The 19,252-nt window shown below is 40.4% G+C and overlaps 1 protein-coding gene across 1 annotated transcript; it reads right to left on the reverse strand.

Moving 5' to 3' along the window:
• Window positions 1–668: 668 nt before the first annotated feature.
• LOC121716049 (arrestin domain-containing protein 3-like) lies at window positions 669–18,750 on the reverse strand. Its single transcript, XM_042102201.1, has 6 exons — window positions 18,288–18,750; window positions 10,380–10,440; window positions 10,141–10,288; window positions 9,938–10,031; window positions 6,342–6,601; window positions 669–2,177 (listed from the first exon to the last, which is right to left on the reverse strand). The coding sequence occupies exons 1-6, from the start codon at window positions 18,544–18,546 to the stop codon at window positions 2,001–2,003; spliced, it is 999 nt and encodes a 332-aa protein (XP_041958135.1). The 5' UTR covers window positions 18,547–18,750; the 3' UTR covers window positions 669–2,000.
• Between the last annotated feature and the right edge of the window lie 502 nt (window positions 18,751–19,252).

A 19,252-nucleotide genomic window follows, 5' to 3' on the forward strand; every position in this document is an offset into this window, starting at 1 on the left:
TAGGCTACATTTTGGTCATGTAAACTCAGGGACTAATTATCAATTATTTGATAAATATTGTGAAGGTCCAACACATCTGTGATCAGAGGTTACCGTACTTTCCAACCTTTCAGGGCACAAACAGTAAGAGACAGCCCTCAGCTGTCACATTCCTCAGATTTGTCAGAACACACTTTATGGAAATTCACAATGGCAGTTTCACCAACCTTGTCTGCCCTGTTGACAGATTAACACTATTTCATGGTTGCAGCTACTGAGGTGAGAGGTGTTAAATTCCTAGTGCTATTCTGCACATTATAAAAGTATGGCTTCGTAGTAGAAGAGTCCAGGTGCTAAAATGGCCTATCTGCAGTACAGACCTGTCACATTGATTAAGAAGACCCCAGACTGTTGGCTGAAAATAGCTGAAATATATTGGGCAAGAATATTCTCAAAACTCAAGCAACTGGTCTCCTCAGTTTCCATTCCCACTGAAACATGACCCTGTCCCAACCTTTTTGAGTGCATGAACATACTGTATATTTTCCTATAAAAACAAGTCTTGGAAAATGTCTTGGTTTCAACAAGTTATATGTATTAAGGTTAACATGATTTGGGGTTGTAATATACCTGCAGTGTAATAAATCACCCAGCATATTCAGAAATGAGCTGCCAATATGACCAGGATATAATAAAATATAATAATGAAATGTTTATTTAACAGCAATAATAGTAACAAACAAACAAACTAACAAAAGTACAGGTTCAATACCCAGCCTCCACCATTGTGCCCTTGAGCAAGGCACTTAATACTGAATTGCTCCGGCAACAGTGGCCCTTGTAACATAATTGACAAATTGGATAAATAAAACGTCTGCTAAATTAATAAATGTAAATGTAAAAGCATATCAAACAATAGAATATTATAGATTACAACAGCAGTTGACCATAGTTCTGTACATTAAGACAAAACAAACAGAGAAATCAAAACAAGAACTTAATGCTTCATAGAGTTAATCAGGTAAAAACAATAAGTTTAGGAAGACAGTTAGGAGGGTCTGAGTATTCTTGCTGGGGTATATTTATGTAACAGATCTGAAAGATGTATAATTTAACTGTAAGATCTTAAAATGAATCCTATTGTACACCAGCTGTCTCAAGCTGTTAATATCTCAAGACACCTTTGTCTTTTCCCCCACTTGCATTCAACCTTCCTCAAGGGCGTAGGTTTGGTTTCAGCTTTGGTAGGAACACAACCCCATAACAATGACAAACCTGCCACTATCTCTCCCATTCATGTGCGCTCAAGTTGCGTTCCCAATTAAACAGGGTAGCATAACATTCCAGTAGATGAGCTGCATAGTGGAGATTGAGAGGACCCACAAATCGTCCTTGCATGTAACATGCTGTTGGTGCATTTTGACATTGTAAACATTCTCTAGGAAGAGGGAAAAGCAGTTTGTAGTAAAGCTACTCCTATGTAATGGCTAAATCTGCCCCTTTGCTTGTCTTCTCTGAGTCTGCCACGAACGCAACAAGTAGCCATGTGCTCTGACACTTTCATGTGAGCATCTGATAAATCCCCTTCGGTTTCAGACACTCAAATGATAGTTTAGCATGTCTAAACTGGTTGTCCTGGAGATATACACTTTATGAGAATATGAAAATGAATAAGCTATATCTTCACAGCAAACATGATACAAATGAGCTCGCTAAAATATTGGTAGGGACAAAATATTGGTGGGGACAAGTCACCATGGAAACTTATGCCACTGGGCCTCTTACATTTTCGTCTAGCAGCACGAGTAATGCCATTCAACCATGCTTAAGATTTGGATTTACTTTACATGGTTTTGAAAGGAGTCAGTACAGTCAAGACATGTGATCAGAGAACAGGCCTTTGGTCAGAGAAATAGCACTGCATACATCCCTGTTAGGGATAGGAAGACCAATTGATAATACAAGATCTAGTCTACATCCGTTCGCATGTGTAGGACCCATTACAGATTACATGTTACCCATTAAGAACTCCCTGATGGGTTGGGTAGGGTTGGGTATAGACTATTATATGGAGGAGGTGGCTCTGTTCTTTCCAAGGCCTCTGATGTTGCTGCTCCAGCTGTGTTCTGTGGGGCAGCAGTGATGACCAATGGAAACTTGATCTCCGGATCTCTGGAGTACTTGATATCAAGATAGACCTGAGAAGTTGACATGAAGTTGGATTTCACTATCAGTGGCTCAAAAACACTTAAACAGTACATCCCATTTACTGATGAGACTGCAGCTACTTTTACAACAGTGCATCTGAACAGCATAACATGTCTGGGGAACATACGGAACTATAGTCCAATCCAGTTTGTTTATGTTCTACAAAATTCTTCCAGAGATAAACACCTACCCTTGTTAAAGGTGCTGGGTCATTCCATGTCAATTCAACCAGGGCCCACACACAGTACTTTCCAAGATACAGCCAGTTTTACAGGGGGAGGGGGGTGTCCATTTTGTTCGGCCTCTTTTTTTTTGTCAAAGTTCACAAACCCATAGCGCAAGAACTAGACCATGTAGGAGGCTCAAATTTTGCATGCTAGTACATAAATTGGAATAGTATGTAGCAAAATTGTCTCGTTTGGTCTGGATGATCCTGCATGGTCATAGCTGTCCCTCAAAATGGAATCTTTCTTTTTTACTCTCCACCCTGAACATGGGCAAAATGCACCACTGAGATCAAGTTACCACAGGTTACTCTATACAACCACAGGTGGCACTGTGGTAACTCTAAATAAAACTTGATCTCAATGGGGCATTTTGCAAATTAAAAAAGATTGATTTGCATAAGACAAGTCAAATTTACGACGGAGTATTAGGGCCACACATGAAGAAAAAAAAATATTTTTGCCATGGCGAGATTAAACTCGACATGTTGACTTTAAAGTCAGCATGTCGACATTAAACTCGACATTTCGAGAATAAAGTTGAAATGTAATGTCGACTTTAATCTCGACGTGTCGACTTTCAGATTGATTGCGTCTTGTCTGTTAACTACTCATTGCCGTCATCGTGAAGTGCTGTATCTCGCGGTTGGAAGTACCGTGCACTATGCCGTTTAGTATATAGCTAGAATAATACATGTATCCAATGATATGTTTCTATACAAAATGCTATTTCACTGTTTTACGTGGGTAAGGCCACCGCACATTCAAATAACTGCCCTTCATGAACCACTCTCCATAGGTTAACTAATTTCTCTAAAACTGCTTTTCCATGTCTCACCTGCAATAAACATAGGAGGCTATAAACACAGGTATAGCCTAAGCATATATACTATTTTGATCCCGTGAGGGAATATGTGTGCATGTATACTTTATTTATGCACTGTGTGTGCATATGTGCGCATGTAGGCTACTAGTACATGGGGTGGTCGGGAGGAGGACAGCTTCATTCGTCCCTAGACATTCAGCAATAGGCTGTTTAGCATCCATTACAAACAAGCAATGTGAAATTCTAGGATTGGGGAGAGCGCCTAGTATGCCTAGTCTAGTGCATAAGCATGAAGTTGAACCTTTAGATGAAAAACACTCTTTAATAATAGGCCTACAATAAATAAAAAAAACCCGCTAATGACGTTTAGACTACTTTTGACCATCGCATTTATCGCCTGTAACTCCGTGATAAGGACCTACAGGAAAATATTTGGCTGAGCAACGGAGGTTAATGTTTTATGTTTTGTTCACATGATATAGGCCTATGTCTAATCATTGTTTCAGTCGAAGAAAACTGTAATGTTTAATTCGTCCTCCCTTTCAATCGTCCCGAGCGGTCCTTCTCTCTCCTATAAACTATAACTTTATTCTCAAAATGTTGAGTTTAATGTCGACACGTCGAGATTAAAGTCGACATGATATTTCAACTTTATTCTCGAAATGTCGAGTTTAATGTCGACATGGCGAGTTTAATCTCGTCATGGCAAAAATATTTCTTCCTTCATGTGTGGCCCTAATACTCCGTCGGACAAATTGGTGTTTTTAAAAAGAATGGATCATGGAGAATAAAGAAAAAAATATAAAAAAAATCTTGTATATTCCCACAAGGTGTTTAGGTGCTCTGAAAATGAGAACAATTGAAATTATTTTTCAGACTTAAGGTCTGAACAGTAAGGTCTGCTGTTCAGACCCTGAAGGAATTTATTTTCTGTTCATTGCTGTGAGAGTGTTTCTACTTATCTCAATAAAGAACATAAATCTAGAGCCTATGTTGAGTACAAATATGTCTTCTGAAGGCCTAAACAGAGCCCAGCCAAAAACTCCAATACAATTTTGATCAACTTTGAGGGACAGCTATGACCATGCAGGATCATCTAGACTAAATGTGACAATTTTGTTACTCCTATTTATGTACCAGCATGCAAAATGGGCCACTTAAATGGTTTAGTTATTGCGCTATGGGCTTGTGAACTTTGACAAAAAAAGGCCGAACAAAATCGACACCCCCCTCCCCCCGTAAAACTGACTGTATCTTGGAAAGTATTGATCTTACATAAAAGTAATTTTACAGTGTGTCTCCTAGGTAACATAGGTACACCTGGTAATTTTTTCAGAATTTTTTTTGAGACCTAAGTGCGTGGGCCCTGGTTGAATTGACGTGGAATGTCCCTGCTCTAAGCGATGTTACGTGGATTCTAAGCTAAAACATTTTTTGTCACACAGGAAACATCTCCTAACAATATGCTACCTGCCTGTCACACTGAATACACTTGAAAAAATTCGGTCTCTGTACAGCCCAGGCTCCAAAAACAGCCTGATGCAGCCTTGGCCAGGATCATTTTGTTTTTGGAGCATGGACTGTCAGAGACTGTGTTTTTTTACAGTGTATTCAGGGGACAGGCAACTAGCGTATTGTGAGATGTTTGTTGTATATGACAAAACTTGTTTTAGCTTAGAACATCACTTAGAGCACCTTTAAATCATGTATTTTTTTGGATTGTATATGGTGTGGAATTTCCACATACTGGTGCACACCTTTTGGATATAATGTTGCCTGCGAGGCCACGCAGTGACGCTGCACAGTGAGATTCTATTTGTTGACTCACTTGTGTTTTGAAGCCTACCTCCTGACCGCCAGGGGAGTCTTTTCGTAGTGGATTTATCCCTGTTGCGCTAGTCACAGACCGAGAGTTGTAAAGGCTCAAGGCGAAAGGGAGAAATGTTGAATTACTGTGTACTGGGCTTGGCAGTTGGCTACAAGACAAGGTCGCTTTAATATGGACAGTGTATACTGTATGATGGTTCACTGATGGCAGATGCCTCAGAAATGACCAACATATTTTCTGGTTTCTAATTCTTGGTAACTTTATGAAATCTAAGGTAAAAAAAAGGCCAAGCAAACATATATTTTTTGTAAAAAGACAACCATCTACTGGGTCTACTAGCATTTTAGCAGAGAATAGCAGTATACGGAGAGTATATGGACACAATGGTGTAGGGCATTTGCCAAGACTACAGCCTAGATCATTCCTGCCAACACTCCCGTATTTCCCGTATTTTAATGTCATCTCCCGGCATCCTCCCGTTTTGTTATTTCTCGCGGAAAACTCCCGTAATTTGCGTACACAAACACATACACAATCACTTACTTTCAATTTAAACCTTCATAAAACCTGGCAACCAAAAACCCAAATAAGGAAGTGTGCACACTGTGCAGCCACGGAGTCTCGCAAGCAAGCGGACTAGTTGAATAGCCTACTCCACAACTAGCTGTTGTCAAATTGTTAGGGAAGACATTTTGTGATTAACTCATCACATAAGCTGTTATTGAGTGTTGTTGATACACAATAGGAAACTTGTGTCCTCGGAACATAAACTAACCAGCAGTTTTGGAGGTGGTGGATACATAACTGGCATGTGTAGGCCTATCTGTTTCGGTAAGGTAAAAGCAACGACCGAAATGCAGTGTTGCAAAGAGTGTATGTAACATGTTAAATATGCAAACAAATACCCCCCCCCCAAAAGAGAAAAAAGTTTTTCCAAAGTTTTTGGAAAGCTAATGTTGGCAGGTATGGCCTAGATGGCACCGTCGCACATCTTGCCTTGCTTTATCTCAATGACATCAACCTCCCTCTGGTCCGCTCTCTCTCACATATTGGTGAGCATTTTGGCAGTTTCAAATTTTAGAATGTAGATGTGCGATAGTTTGGAAACACATCTTATCTGCCATACTCTCTTCTTTTTGTCCATACTTATCCAGACTGGAAAATACTAAAATGCCATACTTTTTATACTGTGCATAAGGATTCATAATTCATACATTCATTCATAATGACACTGCATAAGTAAGAAATACAATTTAATTATTTGACAATGACATACCTTGAGTTTGTATTCCACTTTGAGGACCTTGCAGTTGGAGAGAATGGAGGGAATGGCATCTGACGGGATACTTAGTGATAGGCTCACATTTTGATTTGATGATGGCTCAATTAGCTCTCCTTCCTCTTTGACAATATCTACATCGCGAACCCGACTCGATTTAAGTGCAAAGAAACTTTGTTTCTGGTACAGGCTATATTTGGGTTTAATGGCACGAGAAGAGTTATTCTGAATCTCTGCCATAATCTTCAATTCAGCTCCTGTAGATGATAAATTTAAATAAATAAATAAACTTTTTAAAATGAATGCTTATAAAAGTTTACAATCATCATACCATTTTCTCATAGCAGTGTTCGTAGATACTGTAACATAACCTCCAAATTCTAAATCAACCTTACTAAATTGCAGTGGTGTCTGTGTTTTTGTATGTAATTACAGTTAGATTATATTTCTTTCATTATATCATGGTCATGATAACAGATTATAACATTATAATAGATAAACAGACTAATTCATAAATGCACAAAAACAATAGTCTTTTCATTTAAGCCCCAACTACTTTGATGAGTACAAATGCATACAATGTAATTAATAAATCTAAAGGGACATATGGAAAATAAGGGATAAATGTATAGACTAGTGAACAAGACTGTATGGAAACATTCATTATGTCATGAGGGGCAGCCATGGCCCACTGGTTAGCACTCTGGACTTGTAACCGGAGGGTTGCCGGTTCGAGCCCCGACCAGTGGGCCACAGCTGAAGTGCGCTTGAGCAAGGCACCTAACCCCTCACTGCTCCCCGAGCGCCGCCGTTGAAGCAGGCAGCTCACTGCACCGGGATTAGTGTGTGCTTCACCTCACTGTGTGCTGTGTGTGTTTCACTAATTCACCGATTGGGTTAAATGCAGAGACCAAATTTCCCTCACGGGATCAAAAAAGTATATATACTTATACTTATATGTTTACTATAGTTAACATGCAATGACTACATACAGTCATTGGTTTCATTGGTAAATCAATGCCCTGCAATAAGAACACTTGCAATATGAGCCTTAGGGTTAATTCATTATGTATCAAGCTAGTTTTGTAATTTAATTGTATTTCTGTGCCTATCATATTGAAATTGAGTGTAGTTACTTTGAGTGTATGTAAGTTTAACTGAGTGTGTGTACACAACACACATATTGTTGAAAAGCATTAAAAAGGCACTGGTTAAATTCAAAAGATAGATGCTTAACACCAGGACTGAATACCAGGCATAAAACGCAGGGGCGCCTTAATACCACCTGAGCCCCCCCCAATCACAAATATTAATTATGATTAAATGATACCCGGGCCGCGATCTGACCCGCCTATTTAGCCTATACATAACGTGCGCTTTTGGTTAATAGCCTAATGTGCAGTGTAGCCTATCATTATTGAGCCTATGTAAAACCTTTACGAACAGAAAGCCCTCCTTAATCACGTCAGCCTACCCATGACATCGCTTATCAAAAAGGCCCACTGCACGAAAACAAGCGTTGAACTTTTACAACCAGAGACTTTCTAATGTGGAGACACAGCACTCAAAAAATACTCCATAGAAATGCATGGGGCTAGTTTGTCACGCCAATATGGCCGTTGTCTACACATATCCCACCCCTTCCTCGGCAAAACGTCGACATGTGAATACATTGAGCCAATCATGTGGTGTGATGTGAATACATTGAGCCAATCATATGGTGTGTTGTGAAGACATCGTGCCAATCATGTGTTGTGATCTCGCCGCTGGAGCAAGATTGGTGTCGTGAAGCCTTGCGCACGCGCAGTTCGACCCAAAGACTGTGCCCGATGAGTGCCCAAAACGTTGGTATATGGCCGCCGAGTGGAGGGACTTGCCTAAAAGGACTTTGTTACAACTGGCTGGCTAAGTTAAGAGATGGGTTAGGCTACACATATGGACGTTTCAAGCTTTTCAAAAGTGCATGTGTCTGTCGTGTCGGGGGTTTCCCCAGGAGGTTTTTTAAAATTCTGTCCACTTAACACCATTTTAACGCAGCTTGGGAGGGACAGAAATGCTTTTAGCCTACAGAACAAGCAACTGGCTCATGTGACGTGAACATATTGGCTACCTTATGCATTATCACTTCACTACCCTACATGGAGACATATCTCACGTTAACAATGGAGAAAACATAACATAGGCTATTATTTGTGCGAATGGGTTAGCACAAACTTAGCTTTTGGTGAACGGAGATGCAGATCACTAATTCATTTCTTTGCGCAACAGCCCATGTTCTGCGTTCACTCCAGTGGGACAAGTGAAATACATGTGTTTAAAGCCCTTTCATTGCCAGGCTATTTTCTACGATATTTACCTGCTATGCCTTCTGTTTTCATGGACAGTTACAGGAATCCACGTCATTCGTTTATCGTTGCTTCAATGCTACCCACGTTATCTCCAGAGTTTGTAAGTTTGTCAGTCAGTTTCAGCCTCTCCTCTAGCTCCTCTACACACCCTTTGGGATTTATTAAGTTTTGTTACATTTTGTTACACTTAGAAGAGAAGACAAAGGGGGCCTCTGCATGGATGCCATTGTAGAGCAGTGCGATGTGCTCAATTAGGCTAGCGGAGCAGAGTAGGACTGACGCCGCGAATACGGACACGGCCGTTTATTATTATTGATTATCATTATTATTATTAGGAGGCCCCTCATTAGTCAAGGCCCCTGGGCTGAAGCCCAGATAAGCCCCTGCATTAAGGCGCCAGTGATAAAACGACTGTTTTCTCCAGGAACCAACATACTGGTCTCTGGGGTAAAGTTAGTTGCACTGATGGGGTTGCTCAGGAACCCTTGGGGGATACTGGGTGTATTCTACAACTAACATCCGGATTAAAACAGTGTTTTGTCTCTGTGCTTGAAAATGATTCAGTAAATTAAAGGACAAACATGCACAAACATGTCCTTAAAACAACCGTTAACGTTCGTCAAATCTGTGCAACTCACCGAGTGGTTAGTGGTGTTCGTTGATGTTCCAAAACAAGTAGCATAGCAAAATACAGTTTCTGTCGTGTTTTATTTGGCATTTTGTAAAATCCCATTGATTTCTGTTGGAAGACTCATTGCACGTTGATATTACTGTGCCACCATCTATGCTTCAGGCTAAGATATTGAGCGGAAGTTTATACGCAGTTGTGAGGTGTCTGAAAAAATAGTTCCGCAATAGTAAATAACACGGCTGGAAATCATCCATTGTACCGATATATTTGATTTTAATAATCAACGGATACCACTAACCACTCAGTGAGTTGTATAGTTTTGAAAACGAATGTTAAGGGTTGTTTTAAGGACATGTTTGTGCATGCCTGTAGGCAGCCACTCTGAAGCAGTAAAGGCGATTCAAAACGAGTTAGAAAAGTCGAGACAGGACCAATCGTCAAAATTTCTGTGTCCACCACTCTAGTTCATCCAAAACAAACCAGAAAAGGGACTCAAAGTGCTAAATACCGGAATTATCCTTTAAGAAAAATTGTTGCATAACAAGACTGCTTACATTCTAAAGGGAAAAAACTATAATGCAGTACTAAACCAAAGCACTCTACATTATACTTACCCGGGTAATATTTCATCCCGTCAATGGTTGCATTAACTGAGATATTTCCAGAGTTAAGAAACCTCAAATTCTTGTCTGCTGTCCCAAACTGAGACTGTGAAGAAAATACAACTGAATTAAGGCCAAAGGTGTCACCAAGTGTACCTTTTAGGGTAGAACAGACAGATTAACAACAAAATTGTTGAAAGCAGAGAGGGATTTACTTTCATGTCTGTAACAGGAATATCTGTCAGGGACAAAAAAGTGAAGTCAGCTTTGTCTTTGGTGGACATCCGCATAGACCTGGTCAATTTTGCCTCTAAGAAGTAAACCACTTTTCCAGCTTCACCTTTGAAGGATGATGGCATGTCCCTGTGTACACACATTAAGGACACTAGGCTAGCATTTAGTAGCCTACTCTTATTCAAACAAATGGACAATAGCCTACTTGTTACGGACTTACTGCTGAGGTATTTGAAAAGAGAATGGGTATACATGGCATCCTGGATGAACAACGTCAGAATCTGAATAAATAGAGAGTAGGTTGGTCAACAATACTTCATGCATTGTGCGACATGTATTCAGGTTTTTTTTTTTTTTTTTGGACTTGGGACACATCTGTGATTTATGGAGCCCAAAGGGACATGGTGGGAATGTATTGTTAGGGACTGTTCGTTATTTATAAACGGGGTCACCGGAGGAAAATAGGGGAGGGTCATGTCTTTTTATTCTTTGTTGAGGAGAGGGTCACCTAACTTTTTTTGTCTAGGAGGGGGGGTCACCCATCTTTTATATTGATGAAAACAGCAAAAAATCAAAGTGGCTTGTTTGATTGTTGATTTCTGTCGCCATATAACGTTCTCTTTCGTTCCATAGCTCTGTCAACATTGAACAATGAAAATAAGGGAGATTTCCTGGGTTTCTCACGCAAAATACGGAAAATTTCAACATTCGTCCCCATTAACGTTGGAAGGGTTGGAGCAACAAAGTAGCCTACTTTATTCACGCCTAACAGCCTATATCCATTTGGTCAACTTTATCCAGCCCTAAAAAAGCTAAATTTAACTTTGGTTTACTTGTAGTTTACCGTGTAGCCTAACTTTAAACAGTGTGCATGCTTAACATAAAGCATATAGGCTACTGTGCTTCATTCATCCACACATCCAGGCCCTAACGTTTTGACAAGCATTTCTACCAATTGACCTTGTTCCTGCCCATCTCTAGCTTTGCTGTCTCCATCCTTTCTGTTTTTGTTGTTTGCAAAAAAATATATAGTATTTATTGGTAAGCAGCAACAAGTGCAATTTGTTAATCGCTGTCATTCTCTCTCCTGCCAACAAAATGTGTTAGACGTTCCAAGTAGCAGTGCGTAATTCTGCTTCATAAAGTTGAACAAATACATTTTGTCATATAAATAGCCAGTTTATGGTCTACAGTGTAGAGTTTGCAAGTTATGATAGGCCAACTTGGAGTGAATATACAGGGGGAATTCTTTAGGCCCTTTCACACTGGCGAAATCGCCGCGATTTTATGTACCAGAATCGTGGAATGACTGTCCCTTTCACATAGACTGAGGCGGAACGGCGGGACAAAGTGTCTCGCCAAATTTACTACCAAGCCCCCTAGACATTTTGCCGAGTTTTTTCGTTCCGGCACCAGTGTGAATGGGTCAAGGCGGAAAGGGGAATCTGGGCGGGCATTTCGATGCTATGTCCAGCCCACCACAGGAGATTGCAAAAAAATCTAACTGATCAAAAGCAGCAATAGCAGAGACAGAACATTATGTCAATCTATAAATTTACAAAGTCTCCAGTCATTCAATGCCTGCTAGAGTTGACTGTAGCTTGGAATGCAATCAGTTACCATAATAGGCTATCCTAAAATCCAGCGAAAAAACAAAGCATGAACTCATGAGTGTATGTCTGCCCTATATCCTCTGATTGTAATGCTTACAGATATCTAGGCGATATTTGTAACATTTGTTTTGTATTTGGCCTGTTATAAAATCGTGTAGACCTATTGAACAATTCAAACACATTAGGAACCACAAAGTTGGAGAAATGCATAAAGACATTGCTGCAAATTTAAAACCGGATTACTCTGGAATGGTTAACTGTACAGGGGCACACCTTTGTGTTCGGTAAGGTCTGCTGTTTATTCTGATATATGGTTTGTCATGTGTTGAGGTAAAGTTCGCTAAGTATTCCAAGATGAATGGGTAGGGAGATGGGCGCAAAAAATATGATTAAATTAAAGTTACCTTTCTCGCGAACCGTTTACCACAACAACTAACCACTAACATCGTTTAAAAGCTGAGAAAAAGCTCTTTCGTGTGATACATGTGATGTCTGTGATAATAGGCTACTTCGCAAGTAGTTCAGCAAATTTGGGTGGGACAGAATACCTATACAGAGCAGCAGCTCTGGCCATATCGGTTCTGGCTCACATGATGTATGCTTTAAATGCATTATCGCTTCACTACCCAACACGCGAACAAGAAAGAAAAGACAAAAGAAACCAATGTGCTTATGTCGCGATTTTCGATAGGCCCAGGCCTAGAGAAAAGACAGCTATGGTAACTTAACAATTAGGATTTGCTTTGCCTACACTGCTGTTTGGTTGTCCCAAACTTTGAGACGATCCATACTCGCATTAACTGAATCTTATCAACCCGAACTGCGATTTTCCAAACAGAGTGACAGAACATCATGACGAGCACTAGGCCTACGCTTAAATTATTTATGACTGAATGGAACGTTGCGTTTTTAAGCGCCAGAAATGCTCATCACATTGTGTGACAAAGTTTACACCAATCATCATCTTCTAATGTATCCTTATGTTGAGATGCCCATTCTCTTTGCCCTAGGCTATCATTTGTGCGCGAAGCATGTTTCAATTAAGACGATACACAAGCTATTTTTTATTGTTGTTATATTGAATGATTTCATGAATAAATTGTACACACGGTGCGTACAGGATTACGGCTGGCGGCGCCACTGACCAAGGCCACAGTAGCCTGTGAACCTCTGATTTTCAAAGGGAAATCACAGCGAACGCAAGGGCAACTCTTCTCTTCAATTTCCCTTCCAAATTACTTTTTATTGTCTGAAGACATCTATCGCAAGAATCTAACATTCTAACAGCAACAGCAAAGCAAATGCAAGCTAGCCAAAGTGCAGTCGGTTCTCCCGCCATGGTTTTTGAAGCCCCACACACGCATAATAAGGCCTACGACTATCACTCTACACGCCCCCTGTTGCACGTCACAATTTAATTTACCATAGCTGATCCTGCCTTCTGGCTCCCTAAAATGCCGCATCATGTGAACGGATCAGCAGGCCGGCAAATTTTCACCTCGCTTTCAGACACAAAAAGACGGCAAAAAGACGTCTCCTCTTCCCGCAAATTTAGAGGGATCTCTGTATGAAAAGGCCTTTTGTCTACTCGTAGCTGAGTAGCCTGGCAGGTGCGCACGTAGACATAATGCCTTTTCACACAGAGATCCCGCTAAATTTGAGGAGACGTCTTTTTGCCGTCTTTTTGTGTCTGAAAGCGAGGTGAAAATTTGCCGGCCTGCTGATCTGTTCACATGATGCGGCATTTTGGGGAGCCAGAAGGCAGGATCAGCTATAGTAAATTAAATTGTGACGTGCAACAGGGGGCGTGTAGAGTGAGTGCGTGCGTGGGGCTTCAGATACAGCAGGTGTGTGATTTCAAAAACCATGGCGGGAGAACCGACTGCACTTTGGTTAGCTTGCATTTGCTTTGCTGTTGCTGTTAGAATGTTAGATTCTTGTGATAGATGTCTTCAGACAATAAAAAGTAATTTGGAAGGGAAATTGAAGAGAAGAGTTGCCCTTGCGTTCAGGCCTTGCATTCAGAAGAGTTGCCTCAGAGGTTCACAGGCTACTGTGGCCTTGGGTCAGTGGCGCCGCCAGCCGTAATCCACAATTTATTCATGAAATCATTCAATATTACAACAATAAAAAATAGCTTGTGTATTGTCTTAATTGAAACATGCTTCGCGCACAAATGATAGCCTAGGGCAAAGAGAATGGACATCTCAACATAAGGATGTTCCTCCCCCCAGCACATTGTCTCATGAGGAAGCTTCTCCAACACACATATTGCACACTGCCCTCTCCCCACATACACAGCACACTATCCCATCTCCCCTGTCATCCCCCCAACACACACACCAAGACCCCTGGCAGTTATGTTAGCCCCTTGAGCCGTGGATCTGCCCAAGGTTTCTTCCTTGGTAAGGGAGTTTTTCCTTGCCCCTGTTGCTCTTGGGTTGCTCCCCCCCCCATTCCAATCCTCCCCCACCTTTCTTATGCAGCCCTTGCCACTTAATCTACTAAACCTCTCTTCTACTGCACTTTTTACCCCCCACTTTGCACAAATAGGCTGACATCAAACATAATTTCACTGCATTTCTTACTTCCAGTAACTATATGCATGTGACAATAAACTTCCTTGTATTCTTGATACATTAGAAGATGATGATTGGTGTAAACTTTGTCACGTGATAAGCAGTTCTAGCGCTTAAAAACGCAACGTTCCATTCAGTCATAAATCATTTAAGCGTAGGCCTAGTGCTCGTCATGAAAAGAAAACAGCAGCTTAATATTTTTCAGGTGTTTAACAGTAGGCCTAGGCGCACTGTTAGCAGTTATGCCGAAGGCAGTGAGATTATTAGACATTGCATCCTGTCACTCTGTTTAGAACATCGCAGTTTGGGTTGATAAGATTCAGTTAATGCGAGTATAGCCTATGGATCGTCTCAAAGTTTGGGACAACCAAACAGCAGTGTAGGCAAAGCAAATCCTAATTGTTAGGTTACCATAGCTGTCTTTTCTCTAGGCCGGGGCCTATCGGAAATCGCGACATAAGCACGGTTTCTTTTTTCTTTTCTTTCTTGTTCGCGTGTTGGGTAGTGAAGCGATAATGCATTTAAAGCTACATCATATGAGCCAGAGCCGATATGACCAGAGCTACTGCTCTGTAGGCTATAGGTATTCTGTCCCACCCAAACTACTTGCGAAGTAGCCTGTTATCACAAAGAGCCTTTTCTCAGCTTTTAAACGATTTTAGTGGTTAGTTGTTGTGGTAAACGGTTCGCGAGAAAAGTAACTTTAATTTAATCATATTTTTTGCGCCCGTCTCCCTACCCATTCATCTTGGTGGAATTCTTCGCGAACTTTACCTCAACACATAACAAACCATATATTAGAATAAACAGCAGACCTTACCGAACACAAAGGTGTAAAGCATGCCCCTGTACAGTTAGCCATTCCAGAGTAATCCGGTTTTAAATTTGCAGCAATGTCTTTATGCATGTCTTCAACTTTGCGGTTCCTAATGTGTTTAAATTGTTCAATAGGTCTACATGATTTTATAACAGGCCAAATACAAAACAAATGTTACAAATATCGCCTAGATATCTGTAAGCATTACAATCAGAGGATATACATAGGGCAGGTACAGGCATGTACGGCCGAACACTGCAAGCGCCAATGAATCGTGCTCTCATGACAACCACGTCCTTAACTTAAATAGGCCTAGGTTAACATCACTCTGAGTTCGCATTCAAGCAAGCAAAACGATGATTTGAATACATCCAGACATCCCAAGTCTCCCGGAAGTTCCGGGAGTCTCCCGCATATTGACAGCGGCTCCCTGATGCCCGCAAATTAGATAAAATGTCCCGGAATCTAGAGCGAGCGAGCAAGAGCGCGCACGCAAGACCGATACTTTAAATCACGTATGCATCTGAGTTTAGCGCGCACACGACAGAGAGAGAGAGAGAGGGAGGGGTGGTGCGCATGTGCCTGAAGCAAGACGCATCCTGATTGGCATGTTTTGCTAAATCAACCAATCAGTTTTCAGTGTAGTCAAGTCAAGTCAAGTCAAGTTTATTTATATAGCACATTTCATACACAGAGGTCATTCAATGTGCTTTACATAAACAAAACCAAACGATAATAACAAATAAAAGCATAGAAGGGCAATATAGTCAAAGAATAGTTAAAAGGTAAAGATCATAATAAAAGGAAAACATAAAACACAAGGTAAAATCATTTAAAAATAAAGAATAATTAGTAAGCAAAAACAAAGGCAAAAGTAGTAAAAAAAGTAATAAAAGACAAAGTAGAATAATTATCGAGGCAGATTCAGAATTTGTAACTCGGCACAGTTAGCAGAAAGCGTCTGAGAACAGTTTGGTCTTAAGTCTAGATTTAAAACTGGCTACAGTTGGGGCCTTTTTAATGTCATCCGAAAGTTGGTTCCACAGCTGAGCCGCATAGCAGCTAAAAGCTGCTTCACCATGTTTAGTTCTAACTGTAGGTTTTACTAGCAGGTTTTTCACCTGGGACCTGAGAGGACGAGAAGGTGTGTACTGCTGAAGCATGTCTGACAAGTATTTAGGTCCTGCTCCATTTACTGATTTATAAACAAGCAATAGTGCTTTAAAGTCAATTCTGTGACTTACTGGAAGCCAGTGCAAGGACTTAAGAATTGGAGTAATGTGGTCAGTTCTTTTAGTTTTTGTTAGAGTCCTAGCTGCTGCATTTTGTATCACCTGAAGCTGTTTAATAGTCTTTTTAGGAAGGCCTGTGAACAGTCCATTGCAGTAATCAACCCTCAGGCTTTTATGTCTTTTATCCTGAACGAAATTAATCAGTTCAGTGTATCTAGGAACAGGAGCGTCATGGCAGAGTCAGAGTGCCCCCAAAAAATGAACATTAAGACCCATTTCACATCAGACCACACGATGTGTAGGCCTACCCTTGTCTCATAAGAGTAAACAATAATGATACTGTATGCTGCACTGTTTGTAACAGTGACTTATTGCCCATGGCAGGTTAAATGATTGCAAAAGACATGTTGAGGTGAGTTGAACAAATGTCATTTCATGTGCATATTTTTCAGGCCTATACTAGATGGCTAGAACAAGGCTACATGAAAAGACCAAACTACCAAAATCTACATATTTTATTATCAAAATTCCTATCTATAGGCCTTCCTTGTGTGTACTGACTATACATTATTGAACAAACATTCATCTGTTTTTCAGTATCTAAGTATACCTATAGGCTACAATAATTATTTTTTTTTATTTTTTTATTTTTTTTTATTTTTTGGCGGGGGGGGGGGGTTCTTCGGGATACCTCCCTGAAGTGACTTTTTGCAGGTTGGGATGTCTGTACATCTGTTTCACTGGAAGGGCAAGGGGTAACAACAGGACAACACAGAGACAGGACAGAATGCGGTATGAGAGTATTACAGTAGGCCTAATATGGGATATTCTACGGGGAAATATTAAAACGGCAAGACAGCGGGGAAAAGTTAAAATGATAAACCCGGAAATAGTTGCCATATTTTTGGTATTTTTCGGTCCCTGTGATTATTTGTGAAATTGTGCAAACGGCCTTTTCAAGTCATTTGAGAAGGAAGGAGTGTAGCAAGCTCCCAAATTGACGTTCGTCTGAGAAATTTGAGTTTTGGATAATGTTCAGCTTTGGCAGCTTTACAACTGAGGAAGCCTAGAGACGAGTCCATAGCAACAAGTTCATGTGTTGAATTTGTTATTACCCAATGTGCTTTGTTGATTTCATGTGAATACTTACTAGAGGAGTAACTTATTTCAAGTAGGCTAATGCAGTTGCAGGAAGTGTGCATTTAGTTTCCATGCTTGTGTTTCCACAACAATGTTAGTAAGTAAATCTACTGAAATGGCCACCATCTTGGTGAAGTGTGATGTGTAAGATCAGAAAGCAGAGGTTGCGTTTAGAACGTTAGACTTAGTCGATGTGTTTTCGTAGCGTTTAAGATCGTGGACTGAAGACATTGTCAATTGGCTGGGGAGGGTCATGTCTTTTAGGTAAATTCTGTTGGAGGGTCATGCAACTTCTGATTGAAGCACTCAAAATCCCTCCGGTGGTCCCGTTTATAAATAACGAACAGTCCCTTACTAAGCTGGGAATCTTAGCGTATTGAGATCCCTAGACTATGACAGCATAGTTTAGCACTCCTTCGCAATGTTTTTTGCGTTCCCAAGCAATACGTTTAGCGTCAGAATGGTGAGGGAACGCAAAAGTATTGCGAGGGAATGCGAAACTTATTGTTAGGTAATATTCAGAGAACGTGCACTCATTGTATTACTCATATTGTGTAGTACAAAATGTCCCATCCACCATGACCCTTAATTCTGGAACTCCGTAGGCCTCCTGATTGTTTTTGCAAACGTGACATTTGTTGTGATCACTTTCAAACTTCTTTGATGACTAACGGTTTATTATTATTATTATTATTATTATTATTATTAAACCAAGATTAGAGTGTGTAAATGCAACAGTCTTCTTACCTTCATCTTTCTTCTCAGCTATAAAGAAATGTTTCGACTTGAAGAGGGTTTCTTTGTCGTAGAAAACCATATTAACCGTGCCAATTCGTTGACTCCATAGGACACTTGCTTTACCTTTTGCTTTAACTAAAAAATAATTGATCTTCGTTTCCTTCTCAACTTCAAGAGTAACGCGCCCAGAAATAAAGCCACCACTACTGAAAGTATTGTTCTCGTTAATTGCGTCGTATGTAACTTTCAAGCTCTTAATCGGACTCATTTTTTGGAAAGTTTATTGTTATCACCAGACGTCAAACAAACTCAACTCTGAAATGCGGCAAAGTTCCTCAAAGCTTAGATTCGTCCTTTTCCTGGAAAATACGGCAAGCCCATATACGAGATCGGAAAAAAACAAGGCAATTAAGTTGGAGAACTCACCGTCCCCTTACCGCCCCCTAAAAACGTGGCAAACTTTATTTGAACAAAAACGGTGGTGCGTTGAACACCTGCAGTAGCATATGCCTACTTTTTAGTGAGTAATTATTTGCAGTTCATGTAAGAAATGCATTAGTTTGGGCATGAAAAACGACATTGCACTACAGAGTAGGCTACTGCACTTTACTGCAGAAATGCAATATCCGCTACTTAAGCAAACTGCATTTTTCCCGTTTTTGTCCATTAAAGGCAGATTCCCATACAGAAAAAATATATTGTGATAATAACCTGTGAGTTGTGTGTGAATTTTGTTCTATCCATTGCGTTTCTTAAATTGTGTGCCTTTTAGGGGAATTGGGGGTGGATTAGGTGGTGTGTGCGTGCTGAATGTGTGTGCTGTGCGCACAGGGATGTAGTGGTAAAATAAGAGCTGGTAAACTATGATTTCTGTGATCGGTGCAGTGGATTGCCATGCGGTATCGTTTTTTTTTTTAAAGGCAACATGTTTGATGATGTTGGAGGTTATTTTCCTATGTTTATAACAAAATCAG

This window comes from Alosa sapidissima, chromosome 8 (assembly GCF_018492685.1).
Source record: "Alosa sapidissima isolate fAloSap1 chromosome 8, fAloSap1.pri, whole genome shotgun sequence".
NCBI classification, from domain to species: domain Eukaryota; kingdom Metazoa; phylum Chordata; class Actinopteri; order Clupeiformes; family Clupeidae; genus Alosa; species Alosa sapidissima.